The sequence below is a fragment of the Sinohyriopsis cumingii genome, chromosome 2, assembly GCF_028554795.1.
Source record: "Sinohyriopsis cumingii isolate HCF-2022 chromosome 2, ASM2855479v2, whole genome shotgun sequence".
In the NCBI taxonomy this organism is placed as follows: Eukaryota; Metazoa; Mollusca; class Bivalvia; order Unionida; family Unionidae; genus Sinohyriopsis; species Sinohyriopsis cumingii.
Window position 1 is genome coordinate 127,050,639 of NC_142962.1, and position 21,162 is coordinate 127,071,800.

A 21,162-nucleotide genomic window follows, 5' to 3' on the forward strand; every position below is an offset into this window, starting at 1 on the left:
AACCTTGTCATGAGACTAAAATGAAATGATGAACTTATTAAGAACATGTCACAACCTCCCTCTTACTTCCACTATCAGAGACATATCCAAAAAATTTTTAATCAAATGAAAATGTAACTTTTTTGTAAAACCACAAAAATTTAAACCCATGTAAAAAAAAATGAATCCACATTGCCTTATGGGTTTGATATACTAATATACCTTTCTGATGTTAAAATGTTTCGTTATATCTGATTTCTCAAGAGATTGAAATCTGACCTTCAACACATTAAATGTTATCAGCTCAGTATTTTAAGGTGTGATCTGTGATCCAGATGTCTGTTGTAAATACTTGACGAGTTTACAACAATAAAATCATTGTACATTGGTTCATTATATCTTATGTACAGCAATAAACCCTTTTACAGTGGCCCATTGTGTAACTAACATCATTTACAGCAGTAAATCCTTGTAAATTGGTCCTGTTATATAATCAATCTCATTGAAAGCAATAAATTCTTGTACAGGGTCCCATTCTATAACAAGATTAATTTACAGTAATAAATCCTTATAGAGTGGTTCCATTCTATAATGAATCTCATTTAAAGCAGTGAATTCTTGTACATTGGTCCCAACCTTTAACGAATCTCATTTAAGTAATAAATTCTTTTCATGTTCCCATTCTATTATGAGTCTCATTTAAGGAATAAATCTTTGTACAGTGGTCCCATTCATAAATGAGTCTCACTATTGTGAAAGCTGCCACCTGTGTAAAAAAAAATGTCCTTGCATGCCACATTTACTTGCATGGAATATGCTCTGACGTGTTAACAGCATAGATCTTGATATTTTGATTCATAATATGACAGCAATGTCCCCAGCCTTTTGCTGTGATAATGTGACAGCATAGTCTCTGGTTAGTTGTTCCTTAATGTGATAGCATAGTCCCCATTCTTTTGTTCCATAATGTGACAGCATAGTCCTTGTTCTTTTGTTCCATAGTGTGACAGCAAGGTCCCTAATCTGTTGTACCATAATGTGACAGCATAGTCCCTGATGTTATTGTTGCATAATGTGACAGCATAGTCCCAGATTTTATTGTTGCATAATGTGACAGCATAGCCCCTGATTTGTTCCATAATGTGACAGCATGGTCCCTGATCTTTTGTTCCTTAGCATGATGGCAGATCAGGCCCCTCCATCATAAATTTTTGCCTGACATTTTGAGTAAGAAATGTTACCCAGAGTTCAAATTCTTACTTGAAATTGACCAAAATAGCCTTTTGTACATTCTGACCATATGGAGTCAGATATGGAGTTAAATAAAATTTTGTGATGGTGGGGACAGATTTTATTCTATTTGTTCTATGTAGGTTTTCTAGAGAACAGTTTATACAGTTCATCTGCTGATGCATTATGCAACACTGTGTCTGCTGTATGCAATTGTATGTGCATGATACACCAGTAAATCAGATACATGTTACATCCATGTACAGGCTGTACATAACTCTTATTTTAGAAAGTGCTTAAGTTGTTTGACATATTGAGAATAGAAACCATTAAAGGAACTTAAATTTGTCAGAATAAAAGGTAATATATATAGTTATGACAAGTAAACATTCATGCTAGAAAACCTGTGGTAAATTTCATTTTCTTCTAACAGAACTACAAAATGTAATTTGAAGCAACTAAGTGATTGTTTTATTTTCATTGCTTAGATGGAGAGGAGAACTACTGGCCTACAGACCTATCTGGAGAGGAATACAGAAACGTTCCAGGATCTAATTTATATGATACGGGTAGTGTGAAGCGTTCACCGTCTCGCAAACGGACAGATGTGGCATTGTACAACATGGCTATGGTACTTGCTACTGTAGCTGCTGGCTTTGATATTAAGTCATGCAACAGCACTGCAGTGCTTCCTGATGGTGCTTGTGAGACTGAAAAATATGGGCGTCGGAAAGAACCTCACATTATGAACCGAAGGGATGCATATCATTCAGCTGTGAGGGACTCATTTATTGAAGCAGGGGATGATTACAAGGAATATATGCTCACTTCATCATCAGGTTATCTTCACCATACATATCATGGTCACCAAACCAAATACAGACCCAGTCTGAACGTTCAAGGTGTGCCTATGAAATTCACAGAGCACAACTTGAGTAATCCAGAGGATGATGCAACAATTAAATCAACTACCACTTTGTTACCCAAATCTTCATCATCACATCATTTTTATATCGGGGACAGTGATAATAGCACGCTCTTTTCTGTGTCATCCTCCAGTCAAGACAGTTCCATCCAACAGAATTTGGTCCTGACAAGGCAAGTGTCAGAGAGTGGTAGTAGCACATATAGTTATGACACTACAAGAACAACTGTTAAATCAAATCGTCATTCTGTAACTTTTGATGAAGAGTTTCATCCTGCCTTTAGGGAAACAAAGGGGTACCATAGATCCCCATCAGATACCTCAAATTCTTCTAGCCCTTATCATGAGTATGAAAATGTGAAAAATCTTCAGGCTTATCATAGGTACTCAGATACCCCTGTTGCTCCCATTCCACCACGGCGGAAGGTTAATGGTGGACCAGCAGAAAGGCCAAAAACACTTGATGTAGGTCCTCGTCAGCGAGGCACAACCTCAATTCTAAAACAAACTACTACTCCAGCATCCTCATCATCCCGCGAGTCCTCAAGAGAATCTCTGAGGTCAGCTTGGGCCACTCCACAAGAGTCTGCTGATCACACACCATACTTCTCCACTCGGTCTCGCTTGTCTCCAGGCAACACTCCACCCCACATCCGACACCAAAAAACCCTGCTGGACATAGATATGGAAGGTCAGAGCCAAGACAACACACAGCCACTGTTGGAGCACCAGCCCTTAAAGGGCAGACCTTTAACCACATTGGACCTTGAAAATGAGTTCCTTAGTGAAAGGCTATGACAAAATGACTGTGTTTTAGTTTTCTGTGATCTACTCATTGTCAAAGACTACTAGTGTAGCTGTAGGACTTGTGTCTGAGTTTTCATTCATTACTGCAAAAGCATTTTTTTATTAACATTGATCCTTTTACAAATATTTGTAAGTAAAGAGAAGTCATTATTTTTCCAGAATTTCTGACAAATCCTAGACATTACAAAACATTTGCTTGCTCAAACGTTGACTGAACCCAAGGTTCAGACTTTGATGTCAGTTGGTCAGTGCTCGAACATTAGCCAGTCGACTTAATAATTTAGAGTTTAATTTGAGTTTGAGCATGAAAATGTTTTTATAAAGTTCAGGTCTGGATTTTTCAAACCTACTTAAGTCCAGACTTGGCTCTAGAATCTAGCTGCTTTATTGGGTGAAATTTAAGTCTGACATTGTTGAACCAATCAGATACAGGAAGCAGTCAGTATTGCCTAGATGCTATGTTAACAACATACTGCTGTTGTCATTGGCCATGCATAGTTTAATAAATTCTGGCTTGGTTGTGTTCACATTAAAAAAGCAAAACTGCACATTTTTTAAAATATATATATGGCATTGTTTCATTTTTTATTAAGATTTTTTTTTATTACGATTAGATTCAGTTTTGGCCAGTTTGTTTTAAAAAAATGTCAGTGTAATGCATGGACTTTCTATGGACATCTGTGAATAATGAGACTTCTAACAGCTAGATCCTTCCCATTGTACTTCCTGCATATGCAAACAACAGTTGCTGCCACAAACACACATTTCTGTCAGTGAAAAAGGAAATTGTTGACAATACTCACATCCTTTCTAGAAATTAACAAGGTGACTATGACTTGTTTGGTTTGAAATCTGGTCTTTTGCTGATTCTGTGCCAGTTTTTTAATCCTATCAGCATGTTTGGTCACTGATTACATACATGAGTGTAAAAGGAGACATTACAATTGTTCCCCACATGCGATTACTTTGCAGATCATTTAATAGCCACTTTTGCCTGAAGTTTCACTGTTGCTTTGTATCTAGATGGACCTAATTTGCATGTCAGTGCTTCCAGTATGTCACACGGTGAATATGCCACAGTTCTGATTGGTGGTTATTATTTTACACTGGACTTGAACAAACAATAACCAACAGTCAGATTTAAATGTGACATATCTCTTAGCATGACACACCAGAGGTTTTAGCCTTCAAATTCAGTGGAAGTAGACAAGATGCAAAGCATAGCATAATATGGTTGTTAAATGATTTGTAAAAATACTTAAGTCATACACCTAGAACAAATCTGGAATGTGTTCTCTATGCTGATATATTTTATCAGTTGCTAAGAATGCTGAAGGGATAAAATGATCAGCTTGGAATTGGGGGTTGGGTTGGGATGTGGGGCATATTTCAAATCCCAAGAGTTAGCCAACTTGTGTTCATTAATTTGTCAATCTGATTAAAATCAGATGTTCTACGTGAAGATCTGACAGTGGCTGTATGTTCTGGTAACCTGTTATTACCATAATAGTTAATATTATCAGCCAATCCGATGAAGTATTATATCTTTTCGTTTGGGAGACTGAGCAGTAGAACGGAAGAGCCAGTATGTGCCTATCACCTTGATTCACTTTCAAATTACTGAAAGCTGCATTTCCACTATATAATTCAAAGGTCACAAGAACGTGACCCATGAGTGGTCATCGTCATATCTTCCCCCAGGATAGTGGAGATCTGATTTTAATCAGATTGTTAATTTGTAGAAGATGAGACAAGTAGGTGTTGACAGTTTTTCTTTTTTTACTGACAGAAATGATTGCTCATTACCTGCTTTGGATGTCTGAAACAAATTCTCAAGTTAAAGAATGACAAGGCAAATGACCAATAATTATTCATGACAGCATAAGATTAAAGTAACTTGCGTAGGGTAAGCAGTGTTTTATATCAGTTCCTTACCTCTTCTATCAATACAGATATTGATATGGAAAAAAGTATAGATGCATTGATATACTGATTCACCACTAAAAAACATTAACATGATTGAATTAGGTTGTAAACATTGTCAGCTTTTATATTTTTATAACATTTGATTTAGTAGGAGTTAATTATATTTGAGTAAAAATTTATAACACTCGTCTAACTTGGCAAGTGGTTTTGTATAGATTTTCAACCACCGAGTCATTTGGAAATCTTTGGGGTTTTTTTTTTAAGCAAGTGCGTGTTATTAGCAATTACTAAATGCAGATTATACAATTAAATGTCTAAAACAATGGAATGAAATTAAAGATAAATATATGCAGTAGAAGCCCAGAAATGTAGATTTGTGATACCATACAAGATGATATAGAATTCAGAGATTCTACATCGTGAGCTTGGTTAACTTTTGTCACAATTTGAGACAATTGAATCTGAATGAAATGTCTGAGGGTTGAAAGTCACTCAGGTGTTTATTCCTGGATTTCACTTAAGTGTGGACTTGATTATCTAACTGTTTGCCTTAGAGGTTATAAAACTCAGAGTAAAAGATCAAGTTTACTCTATTAGCCATTCATGAATGATCATTCAAATGCAACATCTCATGGTGAAACTTGAGCTTAAGAGTTGGTTTCCAGGCTGGTTGGCTAACTCCAGTCAGACTTGAAATTATCCAATCAAATGTTGTTAGTTTAATATCAGCTTTAAAGTAAAAGTACATTCGTAAGTTAATTGCTGCTCTCAACTGCAGAGTTAAAGACCAAACAAAAGCATTTCCTTCTGTGGTAAAAATTGGACCCCTTCCTCAGTCCATGAATCTAAATCCACATGAAAATTTTGTATTTTCCAGACCAATGAAATTGATTCTCTAAAAAATGCATGAATTTACATTAATTAAATGAATCTCTCTCTCTCTCTCTCTCTCTCTCTCTCTCTCGTTATCTTCAGTCAAGCAAGTAATTTCACATTTTCCATAAAATGGTACGAAGTGAGAATAATGTCCAGACTAACATCTTCTGACACAAAGATCCATCTCCTTGCAATCAGATCGAGATTACAAATCAAACAGTAAGATCTAATGGTCATAGAAGAGCTTATGGGATGGCCTATTGTCTGTTTTCCTTTGTATATCCAAGTTTGTTATTTCCATGCATGATAAAGAACCTGGAGGATTGCTATAAATCCTTCGCACACCGATTCATCCCAAGATATAGTTGGTCCTAAATTATTAGGTGCTGTTTAGACATCCAATATGGCTGCCACTATGGCCATCTTGAAAATCTTGTTATCACTGCTTCTCCTGAACTGATGGTTATATCAACATGGGGTTTCCACTAAATGAATTATTATCATGCCTAGTTGGTTATAAATGAAATTTGCACTGATTTTGCATCCAATATGGCCATCATGAAAGCCATTTTGAAAATCTTGTTATTGCTACTTCTGGCTGGTTCATCAATTCAACATTTTCACCAAAAGTCTTCTTATGCTGTCTAGTTGGTCCTAATGGAAAATTGTATCGATCTAACATCTGATATGGCCACCATGGCATCCATCTTGAAAATCTTGTTGAAAGTTTTATCAGCATGGGATTTCATAAGAGAACTTGTTGGTTGGATCCTTATGAAAATGTGACTGATTTGGTATCCATTATGGCCACCATGATGGAGATCTTGTAAATCTCTACTCCTGAATGAATTTTCATATAGACATGGGGTTTTCACCAGGAGGTTTATGATAGCTAGTTTGTCATTTAAAAAAGGGTGCTCATCTAACATCCAACGTGATCTTGAAAATCTTATTATTGCTGAAGAATATTTGACATTGTTTCACTGCTGAGCAGTTATAAACAAGAAACAGTATTGTCTTGGATTCCTGGTAATTCTTTCCAGCCAGTTCAGTGTCAGAACCTTTGAGAAACTCTTGTTTCTTTGTTGCAGTCAGCACATGTCCATCACATAAAATGTAACCACAAAATCAAGTGGCAGTGCTTCTCATTACATTTCTCTGTTTATTCCAAGGGTTTAAAGTATGAAAGATTTGACAGAATAGAACCCTTGACTTGCAGAGATGGGAACCATGTGCTCTTTTAACTTGCAGATGCTTGATGTAGTCTTTTAACTTGCAGATGGTTGATGTAGTCGAGGCTGTTAAGATGTAGACTTTGCATGCTCTACTGTCATTTTAAAATACCCCAATTCATATTTTACTTAACTCTTTTAAGTTTACACTGCTACTGTATTTCAACGATTGTGAATTTTATATCCAGTAAGAACAAAGTGTTGTCAGTCATCTTTGATTACATAGCATCATAGACTTTTAATATGGCACTTTTTATGGCCACATTTATTTCCTGACATCTGCACTTGTGTTGCCATTAATACTTCTTATTTGATGTTAATAATTACAGCTAAATCAACTGGAACTATGTAATAAGGTGTATCGTACAGTAGTAGGTATAAATTAAAAAATCATTCAGACTTCAAGGCTCTTTTCAAATTCTGTGGTACATATGTGCAGAAAAGATAACTTTTAGTGCTAACTGTTTAGTCAATAAACACCAAATTGACTTTTAAAAAAGATACATTAGAAAAATATGGAAGCCATTTTTTTTCTCCCTTTTTTTGGTAGGTGGAAAGTCATTGACAACTTGCCACCTTAATGATAGAAAAAAAACTAATGTAGCCGTTTTTTTTTGTCATATCATGGCTTTATGTATAATGTTAGAATTGAAAATTGTCAAATAATTTATCACTTGTTAAAAAGAAGGAAAAGTAAGATGAAGATAAACATTTTGGAGAATGTGTCATTATTTGTTATCAGGTTATATCTGCCTTCCCTGGTATGTAAAATGTAGCCACATAATAAGGGAATAATATAATCCTTCATATGCATTGGTGTAAGATATAAAAGTTCCACCTAGGGCAACAGTTGTGCATCTGACACGAGTCGTTGCTGAGTGTCTGACCCAAAATTCTGATCCCAAGGCTGGAAGTTTCCTATCCAACACAGATGCATAATGAAGGATTATTGTTCTCACATTCCTTTATGAAAAGTGAGGGTTGAAGTCAAAATGGCTTATTATGAATGCTGATTCAACTTTAAAAGAGTGAACACTCACTGAAATTTTCTTCACTTTAAGTTAGAGTGTAATAAGTTCAGTTTACAACTGGAAAATTCATTGTAAATGTTTCATGACGTTTAAGTACACTGTAGCTTTTAAAGAAGAGTTCTAGGTACCATTAAGTTTATTGTAATACACAGTATGAAATTTTGTATTGAAGATAGCTTGTACGGATGTGAAGAGGTAAAAAACCAAAAAGCCACTTTATCAATAATGTTAAACAAAACCTACAAAAAATAAATGTATAGTTCACAAATGAATTGAGAGATGTTTTAATTACAGTAACTTTCAACTTAAAACTGGATTTATGAATCTACTAGTAGTTTGATCAATCAGTACAAATCCTATTTTGATGTACACTAACCTTGACTTCTGCATCGTTTAGGAACAAATTGTATTGCATTTAATGTTTATCTTGATTAGTGGAAAAGAATGTTGCTGGAAATTAGGGAACTTTTGCCAGTTTGTATGATCATGATAGGTCATGTGATGAAAGACAGTGGTCATATGATGAGAGAGAGATATTCCTATCATTAATCAACAGTGATCATAAACATGTAGGAATGTGAGACAGGTATTTCCCACTGTTGTTCTACACACAGGAAGACACTATCATACACACATGGGAATGTGATAATCATGTTTTTCAAAGGGTGTTTACACGTGAATAATTAATAGTCAACTGCAGGTTACATAGACCCACATCTGTCAGTGCATAATGCATAAAGAGATAAAAATTCAGCACTGTTTGGTCAGTTTCCAGTTGTTGGGTACATGTTTATGTGTAAGTATACTAGCTTTATGGTCAGGATGGTTGATGTTTGTATTATGGATATCTATGGTAATTGACTAGAATTGCAGAGATTATGTCTTCGATTGGAAGAAGAAATTTTTTTGTAAATTTCATATTTGTTGGTGGGTTGTTGTTTTTTTTTCTTCACAGAACAAAATTTAGAGTCTATGTACATCTTTACAGATTTTCTTTTTGTGTTATGTTCTGATTATGTTTTTATTGGTTTTTATTACTCTATGTTGTAAAGGTATACATTTTAAAGATTATTTCAGAGAGTTTAGTATGTACAACTCAGTGCATCTCATTTTACATATATTTATAAGCTTGCCTGTCTGTTAGACCAAGCGAGCAAAGTATGGATCCTTGTCCATTGTTCTTTGTCTGTCCATTCACAATTGATAAGTACATCTGCTTCTCAAAATTGCTTAACTAATTTACATGATTTCACAGGAAGTATTCAGGTATCAAGGCCTTTCAAATTTCCCTAATTGGATGCCAATCCATCATCCAGTACGACCACCATTAATAGAATTATAAGGAGAAAAAAATTTAACTTCTCAATAGCTTGAAAAATTTCATCTTTTTTGCCCAAATCTGTACTGGCATGAAGGGCTTTAAAATTTACTCAAATGTTGCCACTCTACCATAAATATGGTCACTAATGCCAAAATTAGGGAAAAAAATCTTAAGCAATTTCTCCCATAATTTGCTTCGATGTTGACTTAAAAATGATGTCTATCCTCGATCAGAAATGGTGGCCATTTGGTTTTTTAAAAAACTTACTTGCTAAAAACTACTTGACAGAATTTGTTTTACATTTGATGGAAAGTATAATTGCTTAGAGGGCATTCAAGTGTGTACAAATGATGCCAGTCTGCCGTAAAATATGTCTACCAATACAAAGAATATCAATATTTGTAAAGACTTGTTCAAAAATCATCATAGAATTTGACCAAATTTGACTGAAGCATCCTTTCATAGAGTGCTTTCAGATTTGTTCATCTGCCTTCAGGTATGGCTGCCATCGCGAATAATACAGAACCCTTTAAGTGACTTTACAAAAATGCAGCTTGAAAACATTTGACAGAAGTCTTCAAAGTTTGTACAAGTGATGCCAGTCTGCTTTCAGTTATGACCACTGTTATTAAAAATGTAAAAGCTTCTTACAAAATTTTTAAAAAAATATAACTTACTAACTGTAACAGAAGGTTACATGAAGGCCTTTCAAACATAATTGATGATGCATAGAAAAGCAGCATTTATTCAATTTAATCTTCCGATTTGACAAACTTTGAAAGAAAGCATCCTGGTCCACATTGGAGAAATGATGCTGCTGGGTCATCCTAAGATATGGATTCAGTCTTTTTTCATAACCTGTAGAGTCTACAGCAATGGAAGAAATTTCTTAAGTGACCCACCTGCTCTTGAATTTGGCTCTTAGGCAGATGTCATACAGGCTGGCGATGTTAGAGAGGTGAAGTTTTTAATTGTAACATTGTCAATTTTTGCACAACAGATGTTTTAGATGCTTGTTTTTTTATGAAAGTCTTTAAATTGTTTGAAAAAAATAATAGAAGTTTATCAGTGTAGCATATGTTGTTATTTTTTTCAACTTGTAATGTTGATGGGAATAATATTCCAGGTCACAAATTTTAAAAGCTCCATTGTTTGACAGAAACTTGAGACACCAGTCACTCTGCGCCAATATAATGACCTTTTTCCTGAATTGTGCTTTTCTTTAATCTATAATTGCGCATTTTACTTTTGTGAACATAAGATATATTGTTCTGCAATAAACCAGACTTCATACTTACACATTTGTTCACATGTAACATTTGAACTTGGAAATAGATATTTTTATTCATGGATCGTTAATTAGGGTCTTTCATTGTATAATTGTTTATTTAGTTGAAAAATTTGCATACTTTAAAAACTTCCATACTTTGTAATGGGACCAGTGAAATTGTCATGGCTAGGTTTGTTTACTTCCATGTGTTGTAAAGTGTTGAGTTTAAGCAGTAATTAGTACACAGTTTGTCTCACCCTCTTGTGTAAGAGAATGGTCATATACATATAATAGTCATTTTCTATTACCATTTTTTACTTAAATCTAGTTTTGATACATTGCTTTGTGATTTTATGTTTGTTTGTTGCATGCATATAAAAATGAATACCAGAGTTTGTCAGTGTTGTAATGATGGCTCATATATTCTTGTGTTCCTACTTATATCATTGTTATGATAAAGTTATTCAGATTAAGGCACAGGTAACATTAAAAAGACTCGTTTAAAAAATTTCTTTTTGCCATGCCAGAGAAACTTCACATAAACTTCACCTCAGTAATATTTTTTTCTTTTCCCTGAATTTATTTTACTTGTACTTAGATGTCCTTTTGCATGAAGAAAATGTATAACATAGTTTTAATACAGGCAATAATACATTTTTTCAAGGTAATATGTTAGCCACCATTATGAAATGAAAACTACCCCAACTCATTCTGATTGGTATTTTACCAGTGCAAGGATCTATACTTCCATGGCAATAATTCTCAATACCAATCAGGATATTGCTGGCTTGTCTAAACATGCACTTAGGAATAAGGAGATTCATGTTTATAATTAAACGCCTTTCTTCTTGCTGTGAATTTAAACGGTTCTACTTTACATTGATGGCTTTTACCACGGCCATTGGTAGTTGAATTCAATGAAATATTGAATAATTTCTGTAAGCTGTATATAATTAAGGTTATATATATATATGTATGTATACGAAGCAATATATCTAATATATTGAATAACATTTTACTACAAAGTTAATTTTATATTGTTTTGTGTAGAATAAAGCAAACGAATCTCTTTATTGTACAGAGCTGCTCAGCAGATAAAACTTGTTTAAAAATCCATGTTACAGCCTGTTATTATAGGAACATAACCTTAAGTAAGGAGGGAGAAATTTAATGTTCACTAGCAGTATTGACCCATACTTGCCTTTTCACAGTATGCTGGAAGATACAGATCAACTCCAGTTATTTTGTTTGTTTTTCTGAAACAAATTTTGAGAAAAGGGAGCAAGGCATCAATTATCTGGGATTAAAACTATGATTACAGTACTGTGAAGATGCCAAGCCTGACAAATCCATGTCATCAATATACAGGATACATATATTTATGGACATGGCATGAAATCATAGTCAGTTTCAGAATATAACTAGGAAGATGACCCAGTATGAGAAAAGACCTTAAGGTGGCATTTTTTCACAGTTCATTAAAAACGAAGATGTCCTTGTATCTTTCGGTATTGATGAATATCTTCTGCAATAATTTCTATTTGAAACATAGTGTACCATCTGAATGTTGATGAACATCGGTTTCCATCTTTGTGTCTCGGTATTGTAATTTTTTCAGACAGTTTATTCAGACACTGTTTGCATTAAAATGACTACCTATTACTCTTGGAAAACATTCATTTCAGGATACAGCAGCTGAATGTCTTGTTTGCATCAGCTTATTATCATTAATCTAGGATTATGGCAGTTTGGAAAACTTTGATTTCCTTTATGTTTTTTGTAAATTTCAAAGCCAAAACTTACGGTCATGCATGTAATATACAGACATCTTTGTAATCTGTTAGTGCACATTGTGAAGGTATGTATTGGTGTTGATGTGCTGTTTTTACAGGTATACAAGTACCATCATACATTGTCAATGTTTAGCATGGCATCTTATCCCTAATTGGAACTAACCATCAGGACATGGGAGGCGTAATCACATTTTCTGTTTCTGTCTGTCTCTCACACTTTTTATAACCACAAAATCTCGGCAAACTTTGCAGACAGTTTTGTTCCATTTGGTTGGTGAATTGCTAATGACACACAGAAATGCCTTTTTTAGGGTTTTTTACTTTTCAGGTATAATTTTAATAGAGTTATTGCCCCTCAATCAGTTTTACATTTTTCCTAAAGCAGATCCTTGTAGCCAGAATAGTTTAGGAACCATTAAATATGATCTGATGCAATTTTATGTGTTCATTGTCTCGATAACCAAGATGTGCCCTTTGTATGTTTGGCCCAATCAACTCCAATTTGGGATGAAGTTGTGGCCTCGACAGTTAACTTCAGATTTTTAAATAGATTGTTGTCATTTTAACTGGCACAACCCAATTCAATATATTCAGATGTGAATTGAGATGAACATTGTCTCATTGACTTGTTTAGCTGCCATTTATAGGTTTTGTCTCATCTACACCATTTTTTAGAAAGTTGTGGATCTTGACAATTGATATCTTCACATGGATGTTGCTTGTAAATGGCATAACTCAAGAATTATTAAACATATCTTGCTGTAATTTGGTACGAACATTGTCTTGTAGACTTAGATGTGCCTTGTATGGGTTTTATCATGTCAGTTCTATTTTGGATGGCGATATGGCTTTAGACAGTTAACTCTTTCTGTTAGATGTTGCTTGTTATTATAGAACCACTCAGCATACTGATGCAGTTTGGTATGAACTTCATCTCAGATTTACACCTTTGTGCATTTTTGTCTCTACTCCATTTTGAACATAATTATGCTTCTTGTTGAGCATATCTTTCTCATCATATGTAAACTTGGAGAACATTGTCTCTCAAGACCTAGATGTGCATTATATGGGATTTGTCTTGTGTGCACTATTTTGAGCAGAGTTCTAGTCCTTGTCAATCACTTCAGTGTGAACATGATAGCCCTAGACATTTTGATACAGTTGTTTCAGTCATCAGCTTATTTTTGCAGTAAAAGGGGTCTAAAATACTTGAGAGTCTAATGACAGTGGACTTGTTCTAAGTTGACAATTGCAATCTTTCATGGACATCATATTTCTCCCTCTGATTTTTTTCCTCAACATTAACCACTAGAGGTTTTTGCTATGAAGCCAAATTTGAGTTCAGTTGCTGACCTTTTAGCATTGATATTGAATTTAACAAAAAATATATTTTATCCAATAATGACACTTTACACAAGGTTGGATTTAATAATCATTGTCTTTCATCCATGTAAGGATCATGCTACAGACTAAAAGCATTTGAAAATGTATCTCTTGCTATAATAATTCCTTCAAATAAATGTCTTTAAATCTATATTGCACAGGTGCAGATTACTGGATCCCAAATAAATGCTTCATCTACATGAACTGATAAATACTTCATTGTAGGTTTACTACAAAATTGGCAAAACATTTCTTAAATAGGCCAAAGATACTGCAGTTTTCAGCCAAAGACAATTTGTGTTAAAGGTGTCTAACAACTTATTATTTTTTTGCAGATTATTCCTGTGCCAAAGAAAGAAAAAAGTAACTGATGGATAACTTTAATTGGATATCTTTTATTTTACAGAATCCTGTTATTGGTGTACATTAGCAATAGAAATATTCTTTAATGTGAAGTATCCATTATATGGCATTCATATGATTCTTGTGGAATTCTAGGTCTCACATTCAAAAAGATATTCTTACGGTTTTAAAATAATATGGGAGTATATTGTTTGATCATCCAAAATAGCTATTGCTGCAAATAATTCCAATACATGCTCAAGAATCCTTCTTGAACTACATTGCACTATATTTGTATGGAAATTAGTTACATAAGAGCAATGAAAAAGGAACATGTTCTTGTTTGCCACAAATTTTGCTAAATGATGTCTGGTTTATAAGAACCTTCAAATAGAAAAGAATATTCTATGCCTTGCCTGCCTGTCTGTGAGTTCATATTTGCAAATTTATGGCATCATTCATTTGGAAAGGGAGAGGAAAGGAAGAGATGTATTTTGATTTTTAATTAGAAGTCTTTTATTGAAATACTGTTTTATTTCGTTGGTTAGGGGGAACAATATTTTTAAAACGAGTCAAGTGGCAAATCATGTTAACAGGGCTGTAGCTCCATACTTTTAAGAGACATGCTTATTGCTGAAAGTACTGCAGTTCAGCCAGCCCACTAGTCAGTGAAATCAAAGGAAAATAACATAATGGGACCTTTATCTCTGACATGGCAACACTACAATGGCTGTTGTTGAGTTCAGTATATTAACCTTGGTCATTTCAAAACAAGGTCTTATGTTGAAAGATGAAGCTGAAATTTTTGTCTTTGGTCAAAAAACAGTTGCTGAAACATTTTACTTTGTCTCAAAAGCAACATGTACAAACTGTCTATATATATTCTTGCTAAATGGAATAATTAAAAGATTTTAAGACTCTGTTAGCTGAACAACAAGCACCTGGTATAAGAAGACAGTCCATGTGGGAAACGGCCGAGAGGGAATCCAATAAGTTTTCTAGGATTTACAGTAATGTTTATTTTAAATTTGTAGCAGGTCCCATGTGGCTCCACTGAGAATTACTATAAACTGACCAATCAAAAGCAGCATTTTGGAAGCAGTGTCTGCCTGGTGCAAAACCATGTTAGTATTATAAACCACTTTTATCAGTAGATAATAATATTAAACATTTTATGTGATTAAGTTTACCAATGGTAAGAATTTTAAACACACTGAATGTTAAATGAAGTCCTGGATATTTGGGGCAGTATTTGTAGCATTGTAGGTATGCATTAGAGAGGTTGCACGAAAGTAGCTGCTTTTGTAGATGTCTTACCTAGTTTGGGTAGATTATTTCACACGTGCAAAGGCTGCTTCTATTATGGGCATTTACTTCGTGGACAATTACTACATTTTTTTTAAAACAACTCTTCTGTTTGTTCATGTAGTGCATGATCTACCTCTTATAAAATGGGATTAATCCAGTAATGAATCAAGTATAAATTCTCATTGATCACCAGTTTTCCAGGTGCATATTGTATGAATTGTTCAGTGATCCTTGGCTCCAATATACCACACTTACCATTTCAAAACTGTATGAAGATATATCTCATGCCCACCCTTGGATTCAAACATCCTTGTATCATAATTGTGGGGGAAAAATATTTTCATGAGAAACATTTGCTTGTACTGAACATTGCATATGGACTGGAAAATAGCAAGGGGCTTGTGTATTTTGGTAGATTGGCTTGTGTATTTTGGTAGATTGGTTTCACTTATCCTGACTGCCAGTAACTCAGAATGACGCAATTTACATGACTGAACTGCTTTTTATGTTACAATTTATCTTTCCTTGATAATGGTAACTAAGCATCGTGGTGCCATAATTGTGCACCTTGTACGCTAATTATGTTATTACACCAACTTCTGTCTGTGAAGAAGTATCTACACATTTATTATTGTTAATACTGATGGATGTAATGAACAATAAATATAGAAAGCCAGTAACTATGTATATCTTTCCTTCTTTTTTATAAAACCCTGCTTCCATAAAAGACGAATAGAATCAATCATACACCACTCCCTTGATAACTCGCTTATAACGCGGGGTCAGGAGTGGATCCGATTTTTTCTCTCCAGAAAATAGCACAAAACTGATCCCTGTTTGTTCAACTTGAAGAAAATCGCTATCAAAATTGGTAATGGAAACACTGATATATTGCTCGTTTTATGCTCGAAAATGGTAGATAGGACTTGGAAATTTTAATCATGATTGTGAACTTTAATAAGAAGTCATATAATTTGCTACATTTTCTTTCCAAATGACATTCTTAGTACACCACCGTAATTAAAGAAATTCAAGAAAATTTTGTTTAATGAAAATGTCTCGCCTAGTATAGGCAGTACATTAATATTTAAATGCCAATTAAAGTGAAATTTGTGTTTTAGTTCTATCTTTTAGTTCCTCTTAAGTGTAATCATCATAAATGCAGTGTGTATTTAAATGTAAAATGTGTCAATCTACCATGACAACTATGTCCACAAGCATTTCTCTGAGAACCTAATTAAGTGCCAACCATGTCTTGATAACTGACAGGTGAAGTATTTGTTGTATTGTTGCACTGGATTAAAAGCTGGAGTCCTTTGTATTATCACATTAATTACATCATTTTAATGAAATGTAGGTAGAATTTTTTTTTAAAGTTAAAAAAACATGCAAATCCAACATATTTAAGATCTAGTGGCCCCAGTCGTATGTCAGGTGAACTAATTTCAGTTGATCGATTAATCAAACACTGGTATAAATGTTACTGTGTATGTAATCTAATTAAAATACCTTTAAAAAAAAGACTTATTCATAACTGTGATCAAAGATAGCAAGGCAACCAAGCAAAACACTGTAAAATAAAGAACTTAGTTTAACAGATACAGACCATTGTGGGCAAACAAGTTTCAGAGAATTCATGAACTGGCACTTCAAGATATCCTTAAGGATGATAAGAAGTTTCACTATTACTTCCAATGAAATCACGACATCAATATTGTTTTAAGTGAACAATACAAAAATTGAGTTTTGACAGACAATTGTCTCACAAAATGTTGCTAGTTTTTTAAAGTCTAGTTCTCTGCTACATTGACTCTCTACTTGGCACTATACCATTAAATACCACTCTGGGAACCAGACTAATCAACAAAACAGAAAGCAGTGATGTAATACACATTGTTTTAGCATACAGCTGATAGTTGGATGAATGTTAATGATCTTTCACATGTTGGACATTTTGAAAAGTAATGTAATTTATACAGAATCACAAACTTCTTCATTAAAAAAGCGTGTTATTATCAATGTGATTGTAAAACGAGGATTCAGTCATTAAACAGCCAGTTCCAGACACACACACACACACCTGCAGTTTCTCAATGTCTAGCAGAGCTTTGTGCAGTCTCTTGGTAATTCGCGCCCTTGCTTATAGTGTGGTGGTCTATGTGGACCCCGCTGTGTGCAAGTTATCGAGGGAGAGGTGTATGTAGATGATGTGGGAATTTACTATCCCACAACAATGCATGTGATGCATTTTTTTTTTATATCTACTTCAAAAAAAACAGGAACAAATGACCTATCATTCATATGGATATAGCTTTAGATTAGTTTTTAATTATTTTTTTCTTCAGTAGATAGAGTATTGAAAAGTTTAGTTTGCATCAAAAGATATTCAGACAAAACAAATTTGTTGTAAAATTACAAATTATGTTTTTATATATATATATATATATATATATATATATATATATATATATATATATATATGAAATAATTTATCCTCTGAATAAAAATTGATATTCATGATGTCATCAACACATTGATCACATCTATAGTGTTGCCAAGTGCCATGTGAAATGGGCATATTCCATATGCTTTCTCACACGAGTGCTGTGAAATGTCAAACTTAAATAGGAATGAGAGAATACTAGTTTTGTTTATATGCACTTAAATCAAGTATGTATGATGTCCTACTCCATGCAGAGAGTTCATACATATCAGGAGAACTGAAATTCAATGACCAGTTTTCAGTGACTACTCAGTGTTGTTCTGCTTCATTTTTTAATTTAAATACAAGAAACAGATACAAAAACAATACTGAAATAAATGTAGTGAAAGGGAGACGATATTTATGAAAAAAGTCATTGTAACTGGACCCACAGATTAACTGTTGCTCTTTACCTTCTATAGTTTCTTCTCCAGCTGTAACTCCAGTGCTTTCACTTCAGAGTTGCCGCCTGGATATTACATAATGGGGGGGAGGGGCCTCCCACTTCTTATGAAAGTAAGGGGGGAGTAGAAAAAAAAGGGGGTAGGAGGAGATAGCCATAGTTCACTATTCATTTATCACTTCAATATCCATCTATCTTTCTTCAAGCTACACTCGGTTGGAGTCTTATTAGTCCGTTAATGTCATCATCTGCTTGTTCAGACATGTATTTTGATAAAATAAATATGTTTATTTCTAATTTTATATTTTAGATTATTTATTAAATTTCTCTGAACCCTGGTAAGGCTATATGTAGCTACGCTCAAGGTATTTCCAATAATGCATTTTTAAGGAGAATTATTAGCTTTTCTTGATTTACCAATGGTCATATTATTACATATTTATGGGGGTGTTTTTCATTCATAAACCTGCAGATATTACACATAAAGCTGACTGAAAATTGAAATCTAAAAATAGCATGTAGTCAGATCGGCAGTTTTCTTGTCAACAAAAGGAAATCTGCTTGTTGTTGTTGTATGGTTTAATGCCATTTTTCAGCACACGATAGGCTATACATGGCAGCCAGTATTAATGGTGGAGGAAGAACTCGGGGAAACCCCCAGAAAGAAACACAGACCCTCGAGAAGCTACCAGCAAGCTTTCTCACATACCTACACTGGCCGAATCCATGACTCGAACTGACGCAGACAGAGGTGAGATGGCAGTGATCCGTAACGGAGAGCGCTTTAGACCACTCGGCCACTCGGGGCCCCATGGAAATCAGCAAATATGTCAAAAATGTAAACACCTTTCATAGTACCCTAAACTAAATGTGTGATATCCCTGAATTTCTTCTAGTTAATTAAGAAGACAGTGAAAACATTTATCCCCATGTTTTTCCCATCTAGGATAATTTGGCAGTAAATTGTACCGATTGTACATTAGAATTCACCTTAAACTGATTTACTCCAAAAAGGAAGCAAAATCCATGTGAACCAAAGAATATAAATTTGTATTACTATCCATTGTTTCAATTGGACTCTTTCTTGTACCTGTAAATTAAGTCATAAATAAAATGTCAAGACAATACTTTAAAACACTCCTCAAGAATGTGAATGAGATAATTGGTTTTTATAAGTTCATAGATTGGCACTAACCACTGCCTAATGAATAGCCCAGTAGATTGTATCTCTTAAGATGGTTTTCAGACCTATTAAAGTTACATGTCTAGTTTTTGAAAAGCTATGAATCTGTTTTATGGTGTGCCGATTTTTGCCAAAAAATTGACAGTTGGCAGTGTAACACGTTATCAAATTGATGTCAGTTCCAGTTCTGATTATATGCATGACCCACTTAATTCAGACGTCAATTTCAGTCAAAGCGCATCAGCTAAAATTCTCACTTTTAACACTTTTCCAGCTCCAATAATCTGATGTAACTCTTAGCTTTGAAAATAAACTGCCATCACTAAATCCTCATAGATGAATGCGCTGGGATTCAGCCATACTAGATTTTTTTTAGGTGGCCTGTATTGATCACATACATTTGTAAAACTTTGTTGATGCATGGTTCACACTGCGACATGCCTTGTCCAGGATGCAATGTGTCAATTAAACTCAGTGCAGTGAAGGCGTGTTAGTGACATCATGTAAAGGGGTGTTATGCATGATATCTGATTACATCATATGGATTATGATAATAATGGAAATGCTAGCATGTGACAGAAAATCAAACCATACATCAAATATTCACACAACATAAAATAAATGACTTGAAAGTAAAATTTTCAATCATATAAGTTTACAACAAATCTCTAAAATTCAATAACTTTCAATGACCTAGGTTAAATCAATGACTTTCAAGGCCTTAAATTGAGGTATACAAGTTTATATCAAGACCTCAGATGAGTTCAATTTTGAAATACATCTTTGCACATTAATGAAATTATGTTGCATCTGATGGCCAAGGATGTAAGCAACAGAAGTCATATTTGGTATGAAAGCTTATGGCACCAGAAGTCATATTTGGTATGAAAGCTTGTGGCACCAGAAGTCATATTTGGTATGTAAGCTTATGGCACCAGAAGTCGTATTTGGTATATAAGCTTATGGCACCAGAAGTCATATTTGGTATGAAAGCTAATGGCACCAGAAGTCATATTTGGTATGTAAGCTTATGGCACCAAAAGTCATATTTGGTATGTAAGCTCATGGCACCAGAAGTCATATTTGGTATGTAAGCTTATGGCACCAGAAGTCATATTTGGTATGTAAGCTTATGGCACCAGATGTCATATCTGGTATGTAAATTTATGGCACTAGAAGTCATATTTGGTATGTAAGCTTATGGCACCAGAAGTCATATTTGGTATGTAAGCTTACGGCACCAGAAGTCATAATTGGTATTTAAGCTTATGGCACGAGAAGTCGTATTTGGTATGTAAGCTTATGGCACCAGAAGTCATAATTGGTTATGTAAGCTTATGGCACCAGAAGTCATATTTGGCATGTAAGCTTATGGCATCAACAACAGATGAGTAAGAGTGATGTCCATGCATATTAAAGAGACATCTGACTGGGTGAGCTTGTGAACACTCTTGAGGTCAGATTTTCAGCAATGAGCAACATAGTAATAAGGTGATCTTGCATGTAATTGGATGAACTTAAGAAGAGACAGGGAAAGATTATATTGCTACTGAAATCTTTCTTTTGTTAAAAAATGGTTGTGATTCCGATCTTCAACTTGTGCAAGGGTAGTGACCTCTTATATTCAACTATTGGCACCTCTGAATAAGTAGTCAGTTCCTGTTTTAATTA

General features: G+C 34.3%; 1 protein-coding gene across 2 annotated transcripts in view; it reads left to right on the forward strand.

Moving 5' to 3' along the window:
* The window catches only part of LOC149805783 (mitogen-activated protein kinase kinase kinase 11-like), a 104,820-nt gene extending 88,714 nt beyond the window's left edge, over positions 1 to 16,106 (forward strand). For both annotated transcript variants that reach the window (XM_089950470.1, XM_089950471.1), the window contains exon 8: positions 1,698 to 16,106. In XM_089950470.1, the coding sequence (XP_089806596.1) occupies positions 1,698 to 2,932 (1,235 nt within the window). In that variant the 3' untranslated portion in view covers positions 2,933 to 16,106. The remainder of the gene's footprint in view (positions 1 to 1,697) is intronic.
* The last annotated feature ends 5,056 nt before the right edge of the window (positions 16,107 to 21,162 follow it).